The sequence below is a fragment of the Castor canadensis genome, chromosome 17 (assembly GCF_047511655.1).
Source record: "Castor canadensis chromosome 17, mCasCan1.hap1v2, whole genome shotgun sequence".
Lineage (NCBI taxonomy): Eukaryota > Metazoa > Chordata > Mammalia > Rodentia > Castoridae > Castor > Castor canadensis.
In genome coordinates this window covers 40,654,992-40,677,516 of record NC_133402.1, presented here as the reverse complement: position 1 = coordinate 40,677,516, position 22,525 = coordinate 40,654,992, and the positions used below count along the sequence as shown (strand labels likewise).

At 41.0% G+C, this 22,525-nt stretch overlaps 1 protein-coding gene across 3 annotated transcripts in view; it reads left to right on the top strand.

Moving 5' to 3' along the window:
* Positions 1-14,128, top strand: part of Scn11a (sodium voltage-gated channel alpha subunit 11) — a 113,371-nt gene extending 99,243 nt beyond the window's left edge. For 2 of the 3 annotated variants that reach the window (XM_020178466.2, XM_074059060.1), the window contains 4 exons: positions 710-851; positions 4,749-4,849; positions 9,190-9,460; positions 12,472-14,128. In XM_020178466.2, coding sequence (XP_020034055.2) covers positions 710-851; positions 4,749-4,849; positions 9,190-9,460; positions 12,472-13,496 — 1,539 coding nt within the window. In that variant the 3' untranslated portion in view covers positions 13,497-14,128. Of the gene's footprint in view, positions 1-709; positions 852-4,744; positions 4,850-9,189; positions 9,461-12,471 lie in introns of all 3 variants that reach the window. The other variant, XM_074059061.1, reaches the window with a different exon arrangement.
* Positions 14,129-22,525: the final 8,397 nt, after the last annotated feature.

The following is a 22,525-nucleotide window of genomic DNA, read 5'->3' as shown; positions in this document are numbered from 1 at the left end:
GTAATCACCTCTGCCACTTCTGTGGATGTGCCACTTCTCTGGAGACCTCCTCTCTAGTCTTGTTCCCTATAAACACACATCCACAGAGACACTGAAGGAACTTTCAAAAGACAAATCTGATGATGCCATATCTGTCTATTTCAATCCTTTAATGATGCTCATTGATTGGAAGAAAAGTCCAATAATGGAAGACTAATGGCAGGGAATTGGTGGGAATGGGAGGGGAAAGGAAAAGATACTGAGGGTGAAGAGAATGGAACCATTCTACATCTATGCATGTGAAGAAAGCATAATGAAACCCACCAAACACTGTTGCAAAGAGTGGGGAGGCAAGTGAGGGGGAATGGAAATACAACAGAGGAAGTGAACTTGTTCAAGATACACTCAATGCATGTATGGAATTGTCACAATAAGAACTCCCTTATTTTAATGTATGATAATTCAAAATAAAATTTAAAATAATTTTTAAAAAGAAAAGCCCAAGCCTCCAGATCCCCACGATGTGCACTGCTGAGCCAAACTTGCTAGGGGACACTGACAAGCCAAGGGACACTGAAGAAAGTTTTCCCACCCAGCCCACTGCTGTTGGAAAGAGGTTATGTGGTTAAAGTCACTGCTGAGAAATACTTTCATTTTCTAGCTAAAGCAGTTATGATGGCTTAATTTTCTCCAGTAATTGTTTTTTCTCTCATTAAAAAATCCCTAACAGAAAGAAGAACAGCCAGCGTTTGAGGCGAATCAATACGCATACATTTACTTCGTAGTTTTTATCATCTTTGGCTCGTTCTTCACTCTGAATCTCTTTATTGGTGTTATTATTGACAACTTCAACCAACAGCAGAAAAAGATAAGTATGTGGGTTGTCCTGATTTGGTCATCGTCCCTGTTTTGCACAGGGCTTTAATAGAGCATAGTTCTAATGGGCAGAGCGATTACTCAGAACATCCTTTGTGATCTGCGTAAGGACAGATCTCTGCCTGAAGAGACGAACCGAAACACCGGGGTTTATCACCTCACTGTTTTTACTCCGCCGTATCTTAACGAACATCGTTGTTGTTGAGATTAAGCCTGATGCTCTTTGGACCCTAAGAGAATGACAGCTGCCGGGAGTAGTATTTATGAGGCTACTCTAATATTTAATAACATTTCAGTCATACTTTGTCACGCACAGTAAAAAGAATGGACTTGGCTATTTCAACAGACTTGTGTCCTGCCTCCCAACAGCCTCTGTGGGTCTACTGAACCTACTTAGAGGGAAGACCACTGGGGAAGAGGCAGAGCTAGCGAGATTCCCACCTCCAAGCATCACAGTAAACAGATGTTTATTTTTCTGTCTCTAAAGTCCACAGGAGCTATGTTATAACTGTGAAAAATTAAGGAAGATAAAAACAAAAATTTAAATCCCTCTACAACAATCACCAAATGATAACCAGGTTAGACAATCCCCTCCAGTAACTTTCTAACCAAGAATATTTACTCTTTACATGGTTGGGATTGCATTATGTTTTTAATTTTGTGGTTTATGAGCTCATTAGTAGTGAACCTCTGTCGTGAAATCATTTTTGCTGTAATAATTTTTAGGGCTGAATTATATCCCTTGAAATGGATATGCCAAAATTTCTCCTGATCTCCCTCTTTTTGGACATTTAGGTCATCTCTAAATTTTTTGCTGTTTTGAACAATCATGAACATTATTGAAATTCTTTGTATCTGATTATTTCCTCAGGATAACTTCCTATAATTAGGATATTTAAGGCATTAAAGATATTATCAAATTGTCTTCCAGAAACACTGTGGTAGGTAGACTCTTTCTGAGGAATATGAAGATGTTTGGCTCCTCGCTGTTCTGATGGTTGTAATTCATGATGTGCTTTCTGGACTTATGGGGAAAGCATTGCGTGTTTACTTACTTGCTCATTAGTGAGTTCACACGCTTTTTCACAGGTTGATGACCACAAGCACTTCTTAAGAATCATTAGTTTATATCTTTTCTCTATTTCTTTTTTTCTTTTTGTGGTACTGGGCATTGAACTCAGGGCCTCATTGCTTGCTAGGCAGGTGCTCTACCACTTGAACCACACCCTCAGCCTTTATGCTTTTGTTAATTTTGAGCTAAGGTCTTGTTTTTTGCCAGGGCCATCCTGGACTGAGATCCTCCTATCTGTGCTTCCCCACTTTGCTGGGATGACAACCATGTACCACCATGCTTAGCCATTGGTTGAGATGGGGTCTCGTGAACTTTTTTTCCCCAGGGTTGGTCTCAAACCATGATCCTCCCAATCTCCACCTCCTAAGTAGCTAGGATTATAGGTTTGAGCCACTGTACCTAGCCTCTTTTGTCTATTTTAAGACAGATTCTCATCTTTTTCTTCTACATTTTTAACATAGTAAGTTCGATTTGTGACTTGCTTCTTACATTCTTGTTATGACATTTTTTCACTTAGAGATATGAGTGCTTTTATGGATTTAAACTCTTGGTGTTCTTTTTGTCTTCACTTCTTGCTTTTATGAACCAAAGGTATTTCTCAATCTCCAAATCAGGTGGCTCAATATTTACCTTCAGTTTTCCTAATGGTTTTAAAGCTTTTTAGTTTTTCTGTTGAATTCTTGTAATTCATCCAAAAGGTATCTTTGTGCCAACTGGCCTTCTTAGCATTTGCTGGGGAAAGTCATTTTCTATCATTACACTGTGTTGTTTCTGCTACTCAGGAGGAGGAGCAATGCAGAGTCCATCTGTAATATGCATCTTTATTGCTATCAATACCTGCAATTTGGAGTCAGTCCTTGTGACTTTAGACTTAAGCTTACATTAGAAATCAGTGCTTGATCAGTCCATAGCATCCATTTGTTTTGTTTTGTGTTTTATTATGGAAAACTTCAAACATGTATAAGAATGTACTGGAATGAACCTAAAGCACCCATACCCCAGAACACCACTACTGACCTGAGAGAAGCCTTGTGCCAGCTGTACTCTTACTGAACCCTGCCACCAGATTGGCTTTATGGAGCAACTCACAGACATCACATGATTTCATTCATAAATATTTCAGAAAATACCTCTTTTTTAAAATAACTGCAATTCCATTATCACACCTAAAATTTTTAACTAGAATTCTTTAAATTCATCAGTCTATATTGAAATTGCTGTGAGCCTTTAATTTTCTTTAAAGATTTATTTATTAATTTTATTATTTATTTTATTTATTTCTAGTAAAGTTTTGTTTTGTTCTGTTTCCAAATCAGGATTCAAATAAGATCCTCCCATTTAACAACTGACAAAATATTCAGGCTTGGATTGGACCCTTTCTGCCCTACATCTGCAATCAGCCATTTATCTAAGGAATGCCATTTGCTGCTGTTTGTTTGTTTGTTTTCATGGGAAATGGCATTCCAAGACCACAATCTGGTATGCTTATTGTCATTGTTTCTAAGTATTTCCAGTGGAGATAGCTGCTTCCTATCAGGACTTCAAGGAAACAGACATGTGGAAACGTGCACACTGATAATTCAGTTAACCTCTTCTTTCATACATCTGTCTCTCTTCTTTTCCACACTGAGAAACCTGTTTCTCAACAGCATAGGGATGATGACAAATTAAAAATCTCCACAATTACTCATTTTATATATCCCACAACACACACACACACACTACAACCATCAAAATAATAGTATTAATCCTATTGTGATGACTATGATTACTAATTGATTTATTTCTGCTCAGCATCTGAAAGCAACCTGATTATCTTCTAGGTTCACTTCTAGGGTTGTGCATGTTTGGCTCACACTGGTGAAGTAATTCAGACCCCACACCTTCATCCAGACAAACATGGAGTTAGGAATTGTCAGGGAGACTAGGTTTGGCCTCCTAGTCTTGGCTGAGGGTGTGCTAGCTGCTCCCATCGCCAAGAGATCCTCTGTTTTCTTCTTCACCCTTTCATGGGGGCTCTTTGAGAACCCCAGGTGTTTTGGGGCCCTATTGGAGTCTCTCCTTCTGTATAAGCCCATTGCCTTTTTCCTATGACCCCCTTATAATTGTTAAAACTCCAGATTCTAGTTTACAGAGATTAGCAGATGCTCATAGGTCAGCTATTTGGGATTCACTCACCACTGTTTTCCTTATCTCTCAGTGTTCGGAAACTGGGATTTTTTTTCTCACTTCTGTACAAGTTCAGTTATACATTTAGAATGCATTCTGGTCTAGTTTAGGTGGGATTTCAACATTTTTCCCTGTGAACTTCCAGAAATGAAAATCTTCACTCATTTTTCTTGCTCAGCTGTGAAAATATTTAAAACTCTGGGTTTTTTCCCTAAGAATGTTTCTGGGAAATTTTTAAAAAGAATTTTCTTAGTAGTGCTATTTGTATTTACTAAGGAAATATGCTACTTTCTGAGATTTTTATGTAAATTTTTTGTTGTTAATTTCTATTGTTGTTGTATTGTGGTTTAATTTATACAACCTGAAATATATCCAATTTCATAAAGATTCTGTGGGAAGCTTACAAATAATTTATAATCTTCGTGGTAGAAAAGGTGAACTATGACCGATAACAATAACCTTATTTCTTCCTTATTCCTTAACTTAAAAGTATTTCTTTTCAGCATTCCTTTAGAGCCCAACTTCTTTTGCTTTCTGTCGGAATTGTAGGAACTACATAATGTATCTTTAGAATTGTTTCTAAATGTTTAGAACATGATTTCAAAACAAAACTGTTAAGAGTAATTAGCTCTTATCTTCTTCATATACTTAGGTGGCCAAGACATTTTTATGACAGAAGAACAGAAGAAATACTACAATGCAATGAAAAAATTAGGAACCAAAAAACCTCAAAAACCAATCCCAAGGCCTCTGGTGAGAGCAACTGTATAATTCAGATAAGATTGTGACAAAGTCAGATTTCTGCAAAACTATCCTGAAAAGTTTTAAATTTTATGTACATTATCTCAGAATTTAGCAAAAATCCAGATACGCATTGGTCCTAAGGAAAATTAGTATACATATTCATTAGCAAGAATCTTGGCAATAAATTTAATTTTTAGTAAACATACCATATATACTATGTGCAGGGACACATATGTAGCAGTTTGAACTTGACCTTAACTACTTTAAAATAAATTTGTAATATCCTTTTCCAGTGTGTGTGGAGTTGTTAGTGTGAAGTTAAGGTCATGCATACTCATGTCTACTTCACAGGTCTTTATAATAAATGCTTGACAAATGTTTTCTGTAAGGGATCAGATGGCAGGCGTTTTAGGTTCTGCTGGCCCTACACTCTCTGCCACTACTCCTGCTCGCTGCTGCTTAGCACAAAGTAGCCACAGACAAGAAAGCACAAATGAATGTGACTGTGTTCCAACACAACTTTACTTACAGACATAGAAATATGAATTTCATGTGTCACAGTTTTTATTCTTTTGATTTTTTGTCAAACATTTAAACGTGCAGAACCCGCTCTGAATCCATGGGCTATACAAAAACAGGCAGCTGGCTGTACTTCACCTTGGCCTAATTTGCTGACCCTGCTGTCTATGAATCCTGCTTCTTCTGTTACTTGGGGCAAGGTAGAGACAGCACCCAGTGCTTCCTTGTACCTGTAGTCTAACTAAGAAGCCAGATGCTCTGTCCACATTTCAAAGCAGTGGATTATGAAGTATATGTTGAGTATCCTTAATCCAAATCCTGAAATCTGAAATGCTTCAAAATCCAAAACTCTCTGAGTGCTAACGTGACACCACAAGTGGAAAATTCCACACCTGACTTCATGTGATGAGTCACAATCAAAAATGTGAGCACACCAAAAATGTTATATAAAATTATCTTCAGGCTATATACATAAGGTGTATATGAAACATTAATGAATCTTGTAAACGTTTGGACTTGGGTCTCATCTTTAAACTATCTCATTATGTATGTTTAAATATTCCAAAATTCAAAAAAAAATCTAAAACATTCCTGTCCCAAGCATTTTGGATAAGGTATACCCAGCCTGTGATTGGCAGGCCTGGTGAGTGCTCTGACCAGTGAGATTGAAAGCTTTTGTGGCAGGAGGGAACAGTGGGGACTGCAAAGTGGGGAAAGCAGGTGGAAGACGGCCTTGCAATCTGAAACATGCAGAGAATTTGGGACATTCTCATTTGAACTGAAACGTCAAATGATCAAAGGTATGTTTAGTTTACTGCCATCGCAGCACTGGCAACAGAGCCTGGCATAAAGTGTGCTCTCATCAGTTACTTGTTGAACGAAAGAGTGTGTTTTAGGACACAAACAGAATCCATCCCACTAGGATTAAATATTTGAGCCACAGTTTAAATATCTGTGACTGTCAGGGCCAAGAATTTAGAAGTTATCCTTTTTATGGTGAAGGATATTTTGACCTTAGGGTTAATGATGGAATTATATTTGAGGAGGTTTAATTGGTCAACAGTATGTGAAACTTCAATCTTCCTAAGTCAAATCTAGTTTTAAAATACTTATATTACTTTCTAGTACTAATTGCATTTTCAAGTTTTCATTTGAACTTGAGCAACACAACAATAAGACTTGTTTCCATATGTGTGTTATACCACCACTAACTTCATACCAGTTGGTCCAGGGATTGAAATTTACTTAAAGTATTTCAAGACACATTAGGCCACCATATTTACCAACTTATTTCAAGCAGTGGGGCACACAGCCAAACAGAAGGTACCTGACCCCCTCAAACACCCACTGTACATGGCATGGTAGAGACAAGACATCAACAAAGTGTGCATGGATTACTTTGCAGGAAAACCAGTACCTTCATCCTTAACCATCTTCTATAACATGCTTGTCGCAGGGGTCACCTGGGAGTAGGTGCCAAGTCACAGCCCTCTCTATGACTCTCTGTGTAGCCACAACCCACCAATCAAGCCAGAATGGCTTGATAACCAAGTACAGTCTCACCAGTTAGCACTGCATCTCAATTTCTGCCTTCCAGAGAATAGTGGGCATGAAATAAATCCAACATTGTGTTCCCAGATGTCCTCAAGTGTCAGCTAAAACTTAAAACTTTACATTTTTTAATCTCTAAAATCTAAATTTTATCTTTTGTCCTGTGAAGCAAATGAATAGCAATTGCAAAGGGAGGCAAACCCAGCTGTGTTCGCCTAATTATTCATACCCCTTATTTCTAGCAATAGCATAGGACATTTGGAATCATTTCCGATTTCTCCTGAAGTGTCTTTACCAAGTGGCTTTATTACTTGGTTTAAAAATTGTACTAAGCAGGGTGTTATGGTGCATGCCTGTAATCCAGAACTTGGGAGGCTGAGGCAAGATGATTGTGAGTTCGAGGCCAGTCTGGGCTACACAGCAAGACCCTATTTCAAAAACAAGTACTACTAATAATGATAATAGCAATAATGACGTATAGGAGCCACTATATATTCTAAAGCAACATGGGATTCTTTCTGATCATCTAACATTTTAAGCAATTTACACTCCTGATTTGTCTGTTAGAATTAGGTATAAGGCCAATACTTACCCTCCCTCATGTTTCTCCTTGCCCCTGTTCTGTTTGCCCAGAGAGTACCCTTTAAAGTGTCTTTTCTACATCTCCTTGCTGACTGACCAGATAGATGCATTCTCACATAGGAAATGTGCTTGACTTTCCAGTGTCTTCTCCAGGCTCCTTGATAAAAGTGGGGGGCTCCCAGTACATGGTTTGAAGATTACCAACGTCAATGTAGTGCCCCCCACCATGTTATTCCCGTCCCTACCTCTTCCTTCTCATTGCTTTTGCTCGCCCTGGATGATGTAATTCATTCTCATGGTTTTGATTACAGCAGTGTTAGAACCATTGAACTTCACATCTGTAGTCCAGCTTTTGCTCAGCTCCAAACACATACTCCTACCTGCTCGTAGCCCTTGGATGCCCCACCAGCACCTCTAATGTGACATGCTCCAGACAGAACTCTATCTCTTTCCTTCAAAAATTCCTCAACCTCCATTCTGTGTTTGTTTAAATGGATTCACCAACCAAGGTTGCTTCAGCCTTTCTTTTCCATAGCCTCATGCACTCAAACACTCAGACTGCTCTTGCCTCTACCTCCATGTTAGCTCTTAAACCTATGTGCTATACCTTTATCTACTGTTACCACCACAAGCCAACATCTTTTGCCTGAATTATCATAACAAATCCCTTTGAAGTTTAAGGATGTATTCTTAGGGGTCTCCAAGTTCTCTAAATGGACTATTGTATGCATACTTTGATTAGACAATAATATAAAAGAATACAATATATACATGTATTCTCAAAGAAGCAAAGTATTTTCCAGATGCCATCCAATTTCAGAGTCTGAGTTTGTGTTTAAAGATAGTTTTCCAAAAAAAAAAAAAAAAACAAAAAAACAAAGTAGTACTTCATAGCAGTTACATTAAGGAAAGTAGTGGAATAATTGAGTCATTTCACTGCACAGGATGGACCAGGCATGCAAACTAGAGCTAGAACTTGAACCAGAGAGATCAGCTTATACTCATATTTTGGGCCATTTGTCCATCTCTATAGAAACCAATATACAAGTAGTTCATTTTCAATAATAATATGAGATTATCAGTTTTATTTTCTCCATTTTTAGTAATCATTGGATCAGAATGCTCTTTATCTAGCCTGTTCTAGCAAGAGTTAGAAAACTACCATTTGAGAGTTGTTTAAATACAGAATTTTGGTTAAGTTCTGATTCTTTTGAACTGGCAAGTAGAGCCTTCGAGATGTTCCATTTTGTCCATGATACTTATGTAAACAGATATTCTCTGCATTAATCTTACTGGAGTAAAATACAGAAACAGATGACATATAGAGATCGAGGTTCTTCTTTTTATTACAAAATTTAACATGAGCTGTTTTTCTTTCAGCAAAACATCATCTTTCATATCAAAGTTATGTTGCTGCTAAGAATTTTCCATCTATAGTTTTTGTTTTAAAGTAGAATTAAAACTAGAATTCTAAGCACTTAAAACTACTTATCTAATTAAATCTAAATGAAAATAAGGCAACACTGGGAGCCTATAAGAATTGCTTTCCCTTTGAGACGGGTCTGTGCATTTTTCGAGGTACTGACTTCATTGTAAGGAAAGAACAAATTCTGTGTATTAATGTGTACATTTTTAATTATTGTGATTTCATTATTCCTCAAAATGATCGATGATCTCTTTTTTCTTTTTCTCCTCAGAACAAATGTCAAGGTTTTGTGTTTGATCTGGTCATGAACCAGGTTTTTGACGTCATCATCATGAGTCTTATTCTCTTAAACATGATTATCATGATGGCTGAATCAGATCACCAACCCAAAAACGTGAACTCGATCCTCGATAATCTCAACATAGCCTTTGTGGTCATCTTTACAGTAGAGTGTCTCATCAAAATCTTTGCTTTGAGGCAATACTACTTCACCAATGGCTGGAATTTATTTGATTGTGTGGTTGTGGTTCTTTCTATTATTAGTAAGTAAAGTCAGCAGCCAGAGGGTCTTTAAACTGAGAGTCAGAAATAAACCCATAAATATTATCATTTGGAAATCTGCCCAAACTATCCACAAAGCAAGAGATTAGGCTTAATGTGGATTCTGAAAAAATAGACAGGTATGCTAACGCCACTGTCTACTGGGAAGTTGCTAGGAGATAGTAATTGCTCTTCCATTTCCTGTCTACACAACTGAAATCAATGCATTCGATGGAGAGAAACAAAATTAAAATTACTTGGAAGTTTTTGGTGGCATTTGATTTATCCAGGTAACTGAGTCCAAGTTTTACCTTTCCTAAGCAATTTACAGTTTTAAGGGTTTGACATTTAGTGCCCATGTTTTTCCTTTGTCCAAAATCTAGGTAGTTGTCAGATCAAAATTATTAGACCTTAGGCCTTAATAGGCCTTCTTCACCCCCTATTCAGGCTTCCAAAACGGATACAGACAAGCAATGTTTTCTCTTTATTCTGAGTCACATGTTTACTTCCCACAGTGTAACTATGCTTGTCTCAGCTGCTTTCACCCATTCACCAGCCAGCCTCTCTCTATAACCAGTAGCTCTTTCTTAATCATAGACAAGTCACATAAACTGTAAAGCTTATGGAAGAATAAGGAAGGGAGTTATTGCCATATACTGCATACTTTTGTGGCGTTGTTTATTTTTGTGGGACTGGGATTGAACCGAGAGCTTTGAGCATGCTAAGCATGCCCTCTGCCACTGAGCTACACCCCTAACCCCTGCCATATATCTTTCTATGCTCACATACACACAACTTTGAAATTAAAATATTTGTGGCTAAACCATTAGAGTTTACTCTGGATCTTTAAAATCTGATTTTACTAAACCACTAATTTGACTTTTTATAACTATGTAAAACTGCTCAGGAGCCCTTTGCATAGTTCAGAAAGCAATGAAGACAAGGAAAATTGATTTTACAAGTAGATGCTTCTCAGAAATGGTGCATCAAACAGATAGGTTGGATCAAAATATTTTAGCTCCCATCGCTACAGCAGCAATGCAGATGTGTCAGAGAGCAACTGATTTCTAAGCCACGAACTTTATATAAAGTGTGACAATAGATCCTTCCATGTGCTTACAGTTAAATAGACCTTTGATCTTATAAATCAGTTACAATTACAAATCCTGATGAAACTGACAGCAGCAATTACAGGTAGACAATGGTGATAGGGTGAGTCCAGGCAAGCCTTTGGAGCTCTAGGAATCCTTACTCTGCTGTGCAAAGTACCTCTCCTTCTACAGCTCAGTTTCTGGAAATATCTCTGACATCCGTCCTTTGATAAGCTGCTAGACAATTGCAATTTTACATGCTGGGTAGCATTTTACTCCAACGGATAAAAAAGTTCACACATTAAGCTAAATCTTACCAGCGTAGGCAGAGTTCTATGGGCTTTTGCAATATATCTGCCATCCAACACTTGTCCTCCAAAGCTTCTTCCTCAGCTTGTAGAGTAATACAAAATGAGGTTGAAGTGACTCTCTCAGTTATGAGTAAGACTCAACGTGTCAGAAAAAGATAAGAGATTAATTGAATCCCAAATCACATGGTACACAGAAGTGAGCTCAGAGAAAGGACAGATTACTGCAGGATTCATTAACCAAAGAATTATCTGTGGAGCAGACAAACTTTAAAGGATGGATATTGTTGAACTGGCACTTAAAACATTTCCCATCCTGCAAGGGTTGACTGTCCAATTAATGTAGGAATTAAACTTCTTTGGCACAGTTGAGCGGCTAGTGGGGAAACTATCACCTAGTTCTCTATAGTCATTAGGTGAGATCAGAGGCACTTTCAAAGTCCATGACCCCTTATGACCTTAGAGGACCCTCAGAACAAGGCCATGTCTACACAAGGCAAACATGTTCCAGCCATTATATAATATTGGGACTAAAATGTGAGTTGTTTTAAATCCTTGTCTCACTTGCCTACAGAGCAGGCACAAAGCTCTGCTTGAGACACCATTTCTGAGATAGCCACAGAGAAGAGGAGTCTCACCCAATGTCCTGCCTTAAGTTTTGTGAGTTTGGATCTCAGCAGTCCTTGCAGTGAGCATATGGCAAGTGTAAGAGACCCACGGGCAGATTTAGCCAAAAGAGGAGCATCCCAGTGCCTCGACCTCCCTCCAGTCCTACAGACATGGTGGCCCTTTCAGCAGATGAGCTGTCCACACCTGTAACATGGCTGTATTCAAATTCCTCTAAACAATCAGAACCTGTCCCTTCTAAGGAACTTGGAGTTAGCAATTTCAGAACTCAGGCTCTAGTCAACCATCGACGGTAGAAATATCTCCTTGCACTCTAAAAGACTCAAAGTGAACTTCATCTGTACTCTATGTTGTACATTCAACAAACATGGAAACCTTGTTTTGTTTTTTTTACCACATGAGTGGCTTTAAAAGTCCAACATAGATAATATGTTTCACGTACATGAGATAATTCAAAAACTAGCCTTTTGTAAATTGCATTCTGCCATATTTTATACATCCAATTTCATTGACAGTCCCATTTAAGACAGGTGAGGTGGTGCACAGCTGTAATCCCAGAACTCAGGAGGCTGAGGCAGCAGCATTGTGAGTTCCAGATCAATCTGGGCTACACAGCAAGACCAGCAAGACTTGGCCTCAAAAAAACAGAGAGAGAAGAAGAATAAGGGAAGGGGGGAGAAATGGAGGGAGAGAAGAAACAAGGGAAAAAAGAAGGGAGAGCGGGGGAGAGAGAAGAAAAGGAAGGAAAGAAGTAAGAAAAAGAAAGAGAAAGGCCACATTTTAAAATTGGCCCTTGGAAATTGTTTTTCAAGGTAAGTCACAGATAGATGATATTTTCCCCAATGTTGGGGGGAAAAAAATCTTAGTTCTGTGCGTGAATGACAAAGTATTGATAAAAAGCTGATCCCAGTAAGGTTCTGCAGTAGACAACAGGCTGAGTTCAAAGCCAATCTGCCTCCTGAAAATACATTGTCCTTTCTTCTCCAGGCACAATGGTTTCTGCCTTGGAACACAGTGAAATTCCTTTCCCGCCAACACTCTTCAGAATTGTCCGCTTGGCTCGGATTGGCCGAATCTTGAGGCTTGTTCGGGCAGCACGAGGAATTAGGACTCTCCTTTTTGCTCTGATGATGTCCCTTCCTTCTCTATTCAACATCGGCCTTCTACTCTTTCTGGTTATGTTTATTTATGCCATTTTTGGTATGAACTGGTTTTCCAAAGTGGAGAAAAAGTTTGGGATTGATGATATATTCAACTTCGAAACTTTTGCTGGCAGTATGCTCTGTCTCTTCCAGATAACCACATCTGCAGGCTGGGATTCCCTCCTCAGCCCCATGCTAGAATCAAAGGACTCACACAGCTCCTCGGACAACCGTCACCTGTCTACCATCGCCATAGCCTACTTCGTCAGTTACATCATCATCTCCTTTCTCATTGTTGTCAACATGTACATTGCTGTCATTTTAGAGAACTTCAATACAGCCACTGAAGAAAGTGAGGAACCCTTGGGTGAAGATGACTTTGAAATATTCTATGAGATCTGGGAAAAGTTTGACCCTGAAGCAACACAGTTTATTGAATATTCTGCCCTTTCTGACTTTGCTGATGCCTTGCCTGAGCCTTTGCGTGTGGCCAAACCAAATAAATTCCAGTTTCTATTAATGGACTTGCCCATGGTGAGTGGAGATCGCCTCCACTGCATGGATATTCTCTTCGCCTTCACCACTAGGGTCCTGGGTGACTCTGATGGCCTGGATACCATGAAGGCCATGATGGAGGAGAAGTTCATGGAAGCCAACCCTTTCAAGAGGCTCTACGAACCCATCGTCACCACCACCAAGAGAAAGGAAGAAGAAAGAGGTGCTGCTGTTATCCAAAAGGCCTTTCGAAAGTACATGATGAAGACGTCCACGTATGCTCTGGAGGACAAAGCTCCGTCACCACTCCAGACACTTTGCAATGGAGACTTGTCTAGCCATGAGGGGGCCAAGGGCAAGGTTCACTGTGACTGAGCCCTCACTACCACCTCTGCATCAGAGCCTCACCGCTTTTCCTCCAGCTTCTGAGCTCCAAGGGCCCATAGCTCCATGTATGAACAAGCAGTGGACACACTGAACTGGCCATTCTGTTTTGTCTTTTTTTTTCTGGATGAAAGAAGTGATGTTTCAGTATTTATTTTAAATGATTCTTACAGAGATATAATATAAAGCTACCTATTAGCCACTGGGTCTACTTTAATAAGGAAGAAAACACTAGCAAGGGCTGCAAAGGACTCCCACCCTATGGTTAATATTGAAATACAGTTCAAATTATGTAAAAACAAAAGAATAAGAAATGAAAGTCACATTAAAATTTTAAATTGTGTCCCCAAATGTTTCTAAGTACATTACCCAATACCTTTGTTAAATGTTTTTCCCAATTCAAGCTTGTGGTTTACCATATACAGCCCTTCTGCATGCTAAATGAAAATTCAAAACTGTCAATAAATGAATAGCTTGCTACATATATTTTTTACCAACATTAAATATTTTGGGCAGATCTCAAACTTAAAGGCATAGTCTTGATTTGTCAGTTACCACCTTGTATTTCACAAGCTACAATCTCTGTTGTATACATTTCATTAATAAATAAATGAACCTTTCAATTTGCATTTCATTGAAAGAGTGAAAAATCTCTCCCTCTTGTTTGGTAGGTGCATAAGTAGTGCTTTGATATGACCTTATGTTTGGAAATAAAGACTGGTGCCAGCAGTCTGTCTGATAAGTATTTAACAATTGGTTCTTTGGGGAGAAAAGGCCATGTGTTTTAGCATTTGCTTATTTCTGTGATGTGAATACCTGCATTGTAACTGATTTCAAGCTCCCACCATGAGATTACTGGATGTAGAGTTGGGAACAGTTGCTCATAATAAATTCTTCAGAGTTGGCCTGTGCAGGATCCAGTGCACCATCTTCTGTAATCAATAAGGTAGTCCTACTTGACTCTGGTTAAAATATCTGCAATGGGCACCTTGGGAGGCAGCACCTCTTAGCATCACTGGGACCTCGGGAGGGGGGAGCCATAAGAACACCAGTTAGCTGGCAATCTTAGCATTTGATGAGCCCTACTATTAGTTCTGGCTGAATGTCAGCATGAAATGTAACTCAGAGAAAAAAAAAAAAGGCTAATCAAAAGAGCTTGGCCCCAGCAATAGCCCAGGCCTTCCCTAAATACTGTAGATACTCAGGTTAAACAAGGCATTAGGCATTCTACTCATCTTTGTAGAGGGAAATGTCACAGCATAGCCCTGGAATCCTGTACTCAGATTCAAACAGGAGGGAACAGCTGCTATGTCCATCAGCAGCCTGGAGTCTGAGGTCTAGCCTCTGACCTGCTCCGCGCTGTCTAGCAGAGGGAAGCACAGAACTGGATCCTGTGGTAGGATGAGGGGTGATTATTTCAAGGTCTAACCATGACTAGATGTATTTATATGCAGGCCTGAGTTTTGTGAATTTTGTTCAATGGTCTTTTTTTTCCCCCCTCGGTACTGAAGGATGATGAGTTTCATGTGTTTTGTAGAGTTTGTACTCTGGAGCATTGGTAAAAATTAGTAGCTTTGTCATTACCTAATATTTATCTAGTGGCTGCCATGCAGCAGGCACTGGCTAAGCATCCATCATGAGCAAACTTGTTTGTACTTCATAACAACCATAACAACCCAATGAGCAAGGAATACTTCGTTTAAAAATAAGAAAACAGAGGCCCAGAGAGGCCAAGTGATTTGCACACAATCATGCACTTGATTGAGCCTCAGCCTTGGTGCCCTGCTGGGGAAGAGTAGGCAGTTCCAGGACCAGGAAACCTTTGAGATGAGCCACAGGGCCTCCCATGCAGGAATACAGGGCCTTACAGAAATCACAAGTTCTGATGTCATGGCCAAGTTCTCCTTGGGGCATTACCATTCTCGTACACGATGCCTCGATTGCATTTCCTCTAAAAAGATGTTGATTATCATTGCAGTAGGGAATGCCCCTTTGCTGGAGGTGGGAGAGGATCTGGAAAGATGCCAGCCTAATCATTTAAATTACCCTTCAGGGCCTTGGATGTGATCTGCTGTGTGCAGAAGCTCCAGCCACCCTCACACCTGTCCAGCCCTACGTAGTTCCACTAGGCCAGAACTAGATTTCTTGGAGCCACCTCTTAGGGAGAACACAGGATTTGCTTGGCTTTAGCAAGAGGTTGAACTTCACTTTCTTCACTAGATGGCAGCAAATGTCCAACGTGTTCTTTACTAGGAGCTGTGTTGCGATCCCTGTGTGAGCCTGGCACTTAAGAGAGCCAGAGAGCTGAGAGAAGAAATCCAAGGCAATAAGTGGTGAATTATCCCAGCCTGGTTGGGTGCCAGGAAGCTCATCCTCCCCAGAGATACCGCTCCTTATGTGAGTACCCAGGACACCCTCAAGAGACAGAGGTGTTGCTCTGAGCTCTTTTCCCTGAGGTCATACTGAATATCCATGGTAAACCTCCCTAAAGGCAAATAAAGCCAGCCCCCTTGTCTGCTCAGTCCTCTTCCACAGGTAAATCAGGCCTTGTCCAACTCAATCAAATGACATGCTCCTCAGGACCAAGGTAGTACAGCTAAGGTAGACTGCTAACCAGTGGCTCTTAACCTTAAGAGCACATATGCTAATTAGGAGGAGAATCAGGCAAGTATTCACGGATGATAATACAGGTAACAGGTAATAATATAACAGGTAACAGGAAGCCACTGAAGGTGTTTGAGCAGGAGAGGAAAAATAACTGGACAGGGTGTGCAAAGTGGAGAGGAAAAAGACCATAATATAGGTCCTGGTAGGGAAGAGGCACTGAGCCAGGGAGGAAGCAGAAGGCAATGCAGTATGACTCAGGTTCTTGTACCAACTGACTGGCCATGGAGGAAGAGTATAGGAGACCCTGAGATTTCATTTTTGTCTTTTTGGTTTTGGTGCTGGAGATCAAACCCAGGACCTCATGCATGCTAGGCAAGTGCTATACCACTGAGCTACATCCCAGGCCCCCTTAGAATTTTTGATCATGGCAAAGGAGGAAGAAAGTCCCCCCAATTAATTCAATTTTAAGTTCTTTGAAGGTTTAATTTACCAAGTCCACATTTCTGTCTCTAGCCAGGCCTGGAAATTGAGGAGAAGACATGGGCAAGCATCCTCAGCACAGGGGTGACTTCTGAACCCCCAGGAACAAATGAAACTACAGTAGAGAGCTGCTCAGGCCCAAGAGGCAGATGACTGGTGCCGGTGGAATGGAGTGAGGTAGTTCAGTCAAGGGTGTGGGGAAGTCAGTGAAGGTAAACACCATGACAGAACTGGCTTCCCTGGGGAATTCAGTCAACAAGATGAGGTACATGGCCCAACTCTTCATCCCTTCACTGAGCAGCATGTGAGAGCCAGGGCATGCCATGTCTGTTTCCTAAGAAAGGATCCCACCCTACTCCTCTCCCTTTTTATGGGGCAAGGATGAGAGCTTGCTTTATAAACAATTAGGGGAGCAGTTTTGGAATGTCCTCTAGTGGTACCCATGCCCTTGGGGAAGTCAAAATCATGTACAATATCCCCTGCTCACAGCAGGGTGTGGGGGGACTGGTCCCATGTAGTTTGTTGCCTGGTAACCCAGATGGAATCTCCAAGATCATTCAGTGGCACTCCTGTCCCTGGCATACAAGGAACAATCAAAGAGTCAGCAAGAAAACAAGAGCTAGCATTTATTTATTGAGCACTTATTCTGGACAAGGTAGTCACTTCACCTGCATTAACTCCTTAAATCTTTGCAAATGCACTGTTAGTCTCTATTGGGTAGAAACTATTTTAACCTCCATTATACAGAATACGAGACTTATTCCAGGTCACACAGCCAATATGTGGCCCTGCAGGATTCGAAACTAAGCAGCTAGCTCTAGATCTCAAGCTATTAAGCACTGCATTTCATGGTCCCACAGACCGACTGATATCCTTTGTGAACATAGGTGCAAAGTTTTTTACAAAATATAGCATATCAAATCCAGAAATATAATTTAAAAAAATAACATCACAGTCAATTGGGACTTATCTCAGAAATACATGGCTGGTCTAGAATATCAGAATACTGCATCATAGTGGTGAACTAAAAAAGAAAATGATATGAGCATCCCAAATGATCCAAAAAAAAGTCATTTATCAAAATCTAATATACACTTTTGATTTTTTTCTAAAAGCTGTAAGCCTTCTGCAAATTAGGCATAAGGAGGGAAGTTCCTCACCTTATGGAAGCATAAAATAAATGAGTACTAACTACATGAGGATGGACTTTCCTCTTAAGGTTAGGAATAAGGCAGGGAAGTCTGTTCATACCACTTTTACTCAACATTGTACAGGAAATTCTAACAAGAACAGTAAGACAAGAAAACTAAAAGTCATCTAAATAGACTGAAAAAGGGGTAATACTGTGTCTGTTTGCAAGCAATGTGATTGACTACATGGAAAATCCCATGGAATCTACAAAAATAATGAAGTTAGCAAGGGAGTAGGATATGAGATCATTATTTTAAGATCACTTGTTTCTATATATTAGCAAAGAACAACTGTAAGTTAAAGTTTTAAGTACTATTTAAAATAGCATGAAAAGAGCTAAGTACAAGACCTCTGTGCTAAAAAGTACAAAATACTACTAAGAGAAATCTAAATGGTCTAAATAATGAAAGAAGATAATGCCATGGTCATAGACCAGATGGCTCAATATTATCAATTTTCCCTGAAGGCAATCACAATCAAAGTTTCTGCAAGGTTTTTATAGAAATTAACAAACCAATTCTAAAGTTTATATGGGAAGGGCTTTTGATGGCAAAAACAGCTTTAAAAAAGCACAAAGTTGGAGAAACTAAAATTACTTGATTTCACGAGCCAAGCTGCAGTAATCAAAATAGTGTGTTACTAAGCCAACATGGTATGCATATCTATAATCCCGGCTACTCCAGAGGCAGAGGATCTTGAGTTCAAAGTCAGCCCTCACAAAGTCAGGTAGACCCTATCTTGAAAACAAAATATAAACAAAAGGTCTGGGGGTATGGCTCAAGGGGTAGAACGCTTGCCTAACAAGCGTTAAGGCCCTGGGTTTAATTGCTGTTACTGAAAAAAATAAAATAAAATTACTGACATAAACAGAGACAATTAGCTCAATAAAAGAGACCAGAATCCAGAAGTACATCCATTCATATATGTTCATTTAATATTTAACAAGGATGTCAAAGCAGTTCAATAGGGAAAGGATATTCTTTCTTTAAAATGGTACTGGAATAACTGGACATCAATATGCAAAAAGAAGTGACCCTTGCCTCACACCATATGCAAAAGTTAATTCAAAATGCAACATAAACCTAAATATGAACTAAACTCTAACATTTCTTTAAGAAAACATGGGGGAAGTCTTTGTGATCTTGAGGGCCAAGATTTCTTAAGTATAACACATAAAGCACTAGTTTTTGAAGGGGAAAAAAATCAATAAATTGGACTTTGTCCACGTAACAAAAGGAAAAGAGAAGAAAAGAAAAAAATTAACCCAGTTAAGTTTTGGTGAGGATGCTGAGCGACTTGAACTGCCATTTCTGCTGGTGGGGGTATAAAATGGTACAACCACTGGAAAACAATTGCCATAGTTCCTGTAAACTTAAATGTGCTCCTACCACACAACCCAGCCACCACTCCTGAGTATTTACCCAATAGAAATGAAAAGATTTGCCCACAAAAAGTGCGACTGTGGGTGCCAAATACAGCTTTATTTTTTAATAGTCTAAACTTGTTAACAATCCAAATGTCCATCAACAAGTGAATGCATAAACAAATTGTGGCATTTCCATCTGGTACTATCCTATCAGCAAACAGAAAACAATGAACCATTTGTACCTCAGAACTCTGCTAAGTGAAATAACTGGGAAAAGTCAACCGTATAATGGGTGATTCCAGTTACATAAAATTCTAGAAAATGTAAACTAAACTAGAGTGATCAGAGCGATGAGGAGGAGGAGGATGAAACGCACCTTTCAGGAAACTTTGGGGGCTAAGTCACGTTTCACTCTCTCCATTGTGGTGATGGTTTCACAAATAAATAATAAATGTCAGATTTTATTAAATATTGCTTGGTACATATTGTTTATTTTGTTTTGTTCTTTGAGACAGGGTCTTGGTACGTAGCTAAGGCTGGCCTTGAATTCTTGATCCTCCTGCCTCAGTCTCCCAAGTACTGTGATCATGGCCATGTACTGCCACGCCCAGCTTCAAATTGTACTCTTTAAATATGTGTCATTCATTCTATGTCAAATACAGCAAGCCTATTTTTAAAACCCAGCCCCTAAGGTTGTAGAGTCTACATGGGTCCCTCATTTTAGCACTGGAGTCTGGCAGCAAAGGCAGCTGCTGTTCAGCACTGGCCCACCTACCAGTGAGACACAGGGAACAAAGGTTATACCACCCCAAGGGCGAGCAGTGGCAGGAAGCCCTTGGGTAAGGACTACAGTCACTTACTCATCAGGGAATGACAAAGCCCAGACTTGTCTCATCAGGCCAGAGAAGGCGCCTGATGCCAGAGGTTGATAGTGATTTAAACAACGTGCAGCTAGCTGGGTGGTGGTAAGGATTGGGGGCAAACTGCTGAGCAAGCAGGAGGGGAATGGAGGGCGCTGTGAGCAGGGACAGAGCTATCTGCCTCCCCCGCAACTACTACAGTAGTCACTCACAGCAGCCTGTGGCTGTTTGAGGACTGTGGGGCTGGTGGATTTGGCCCCTGTCCCTGCCTTCCAGAGCTGGTAAGGACCAAGTCGCCACTGAGTACTCCCGGGCCTCTCCTGGGCCCTCACCCCTCTTCTACCTCCCAGGAGGGGCCTCCATCCTGGAGCCAGAAGAATGGGCTTTCTGCACCCCAGACGCTACCCCAGGAGGCAGGAAACACCAGGCACTTTCCCTGTCCCTACAGACCTTGTGCACTCATTCTGGTAAAAGTTTAATGCCTAAAAGTCAATTACACTTAAGGATGCTCAGCTGAGCCCAACAGCAGCTTTTTCTCAGAGCCACTGGGCCTGCAGTTAGCATCCCACTCCTCTCCCACCCCACCATGCTCAGAAAACCTCTGGCTATCCTCAGTGTGGGGGGATGGAAACAGACTGATCCCTGCATTCCCACCAAAAGGCCAGGCAAAGCCCGTCCCCTCTCTGGGCCTAACTTGACACTAATACAATGGAAGGGCTGACTGTGATGCTCTTGAGGATGTGCCCTGAATCTGTTCACCTTCACAGGCCCTCATTTAGCAGAGTGAGAACAGGGGCCCATACACCAGGTTGGGGTTCAGTGAGGGAACAGGCAAAATCAGACACACCAATAGCCAGAGGTGCTGGGAAAGAGGGAGAAATTCTCCATGGAAAGCAAACAGGTTACAATCTACATGCAAAGAACTATGCAAAAGTACAGTCTGGGTTATAGCAAGCTGGTTATCTTTCCAGTATGTCATCCGGCTCACCCCATCAGTACAGACCCTCCACCAGCAGGCCCACACGTGCCGCAGCTGGCCTCAGGCAGGGTCTAAGTGACCCAGGCAGACCCCAGGAAAAGAAAGAGTGAGGGCATTGAGTCTTGCATAGCAATGATGAACATTTTACCTCCAAATCATTTTATCTTCAAACCGCCCACTCATGGCCTCCCATTCAGGCCTGGCAGCCCCAAGGCGTTCTGGGCACAATCCTGGTTGTTATGTTCTGCAGCCTCCTCACACTGGATCCCCCTACTGGAAGGGCCTCCTCTCTTTGTTTTCATCCCAAGGCAGCGCTGGAAGCTTCTCTGCCTAACTTCATTGCAAGCTGAGAAGAGTCCTGTCATCCCTAAAACTCATGCAGCAACCAGCTTGGACACAGGCATGGAGGAAGTTCTGTCTAAGAATCTGGGCTTTCAGAGGCCAGGCATGGTGATGCCCATCTATAATCCCAGGACTCTGGAGGCTGAAGCAGGAGAATCACAAGTTTGTGGCCAGCCTGGGATACATAGTGAGACCTTGTCTCAGCAAAACAAGATACACACATACACACACACACACACAAAAAAAAGGGCTTTTTGTAACCTGCCCCTCTTCTGGCCACCACGACCCTACAAAGTATGCCAAAGCACAGGTAAAAGGCTAGTGTTCCTGAAAGAGTCATCTTGAAACCAAAATGGTGGCTCTTATAAACCAGTGGAGCTCCACTCCATGGGACAGAAGAGCCCTGGGTTGAGCCTGCTTCAGAAATGTGGAACAGTGGGTCAGCCATGGACTCTCCCTTTTCTAGGTCAAACTTCCTCATCCGGCTCCCCTCGAACTATCATTCTCTGCTTTGACTCAAAGGCTTTCCTTTGCTGTCTAGTCTGCTCAGTGATAATATTCAAAATATTTAACTTCTAGTTTGGCCCAGGCACCAGCCAAACAGATGGATGCCAGTGTGGGAGAGGGTCTTTGAGATTGGCCAAGAGGCAGGCAGTGAGGAGGAGGATTAAGGATATGACCTGGTGTGGTCCTTTAGTTGTAGGATCCCAGGACATATTGGGGGTACTAGAAGAGGGGCCAGGGCAGCTTGAGCACTCAGAGAAGATTTAAGGGTGCCATTCTCCCACATGCCCATCTCAGATCCATCCCCTGCCCTCTCTTCCTTCATCCATATCCAGGGAGCTGGTCTGTTCCAGTTGTGCATTGGACTCTCTTGCCATCTGACTTTTGATGGGTCACATCAGTGGAAGGGGCCCATGGGAGACTGAAGTGCTCAGGTGCTTCCTCTCTGCTTCCCCCAACTCTGGGCTGTGTTTCCATCTGATGCTGTACCCTGTGATCTACATCGCCTCTCGTGGCTTCCTTTCCCTTGTCCCAGTTCTGTCTGGGTGCCTATAGCACCATCTTCTTGTTGTCCCTTCCAGTCTGAGCATGGGAAGGGCTTCCTGCTGCTGCTAGTCTCTTAGTGCCTCCATGGCCTTTCCTCCTTGGGTAGCAGCCTCCAAGATGGCCCCCAAATGGTCTTTGCCTGTGA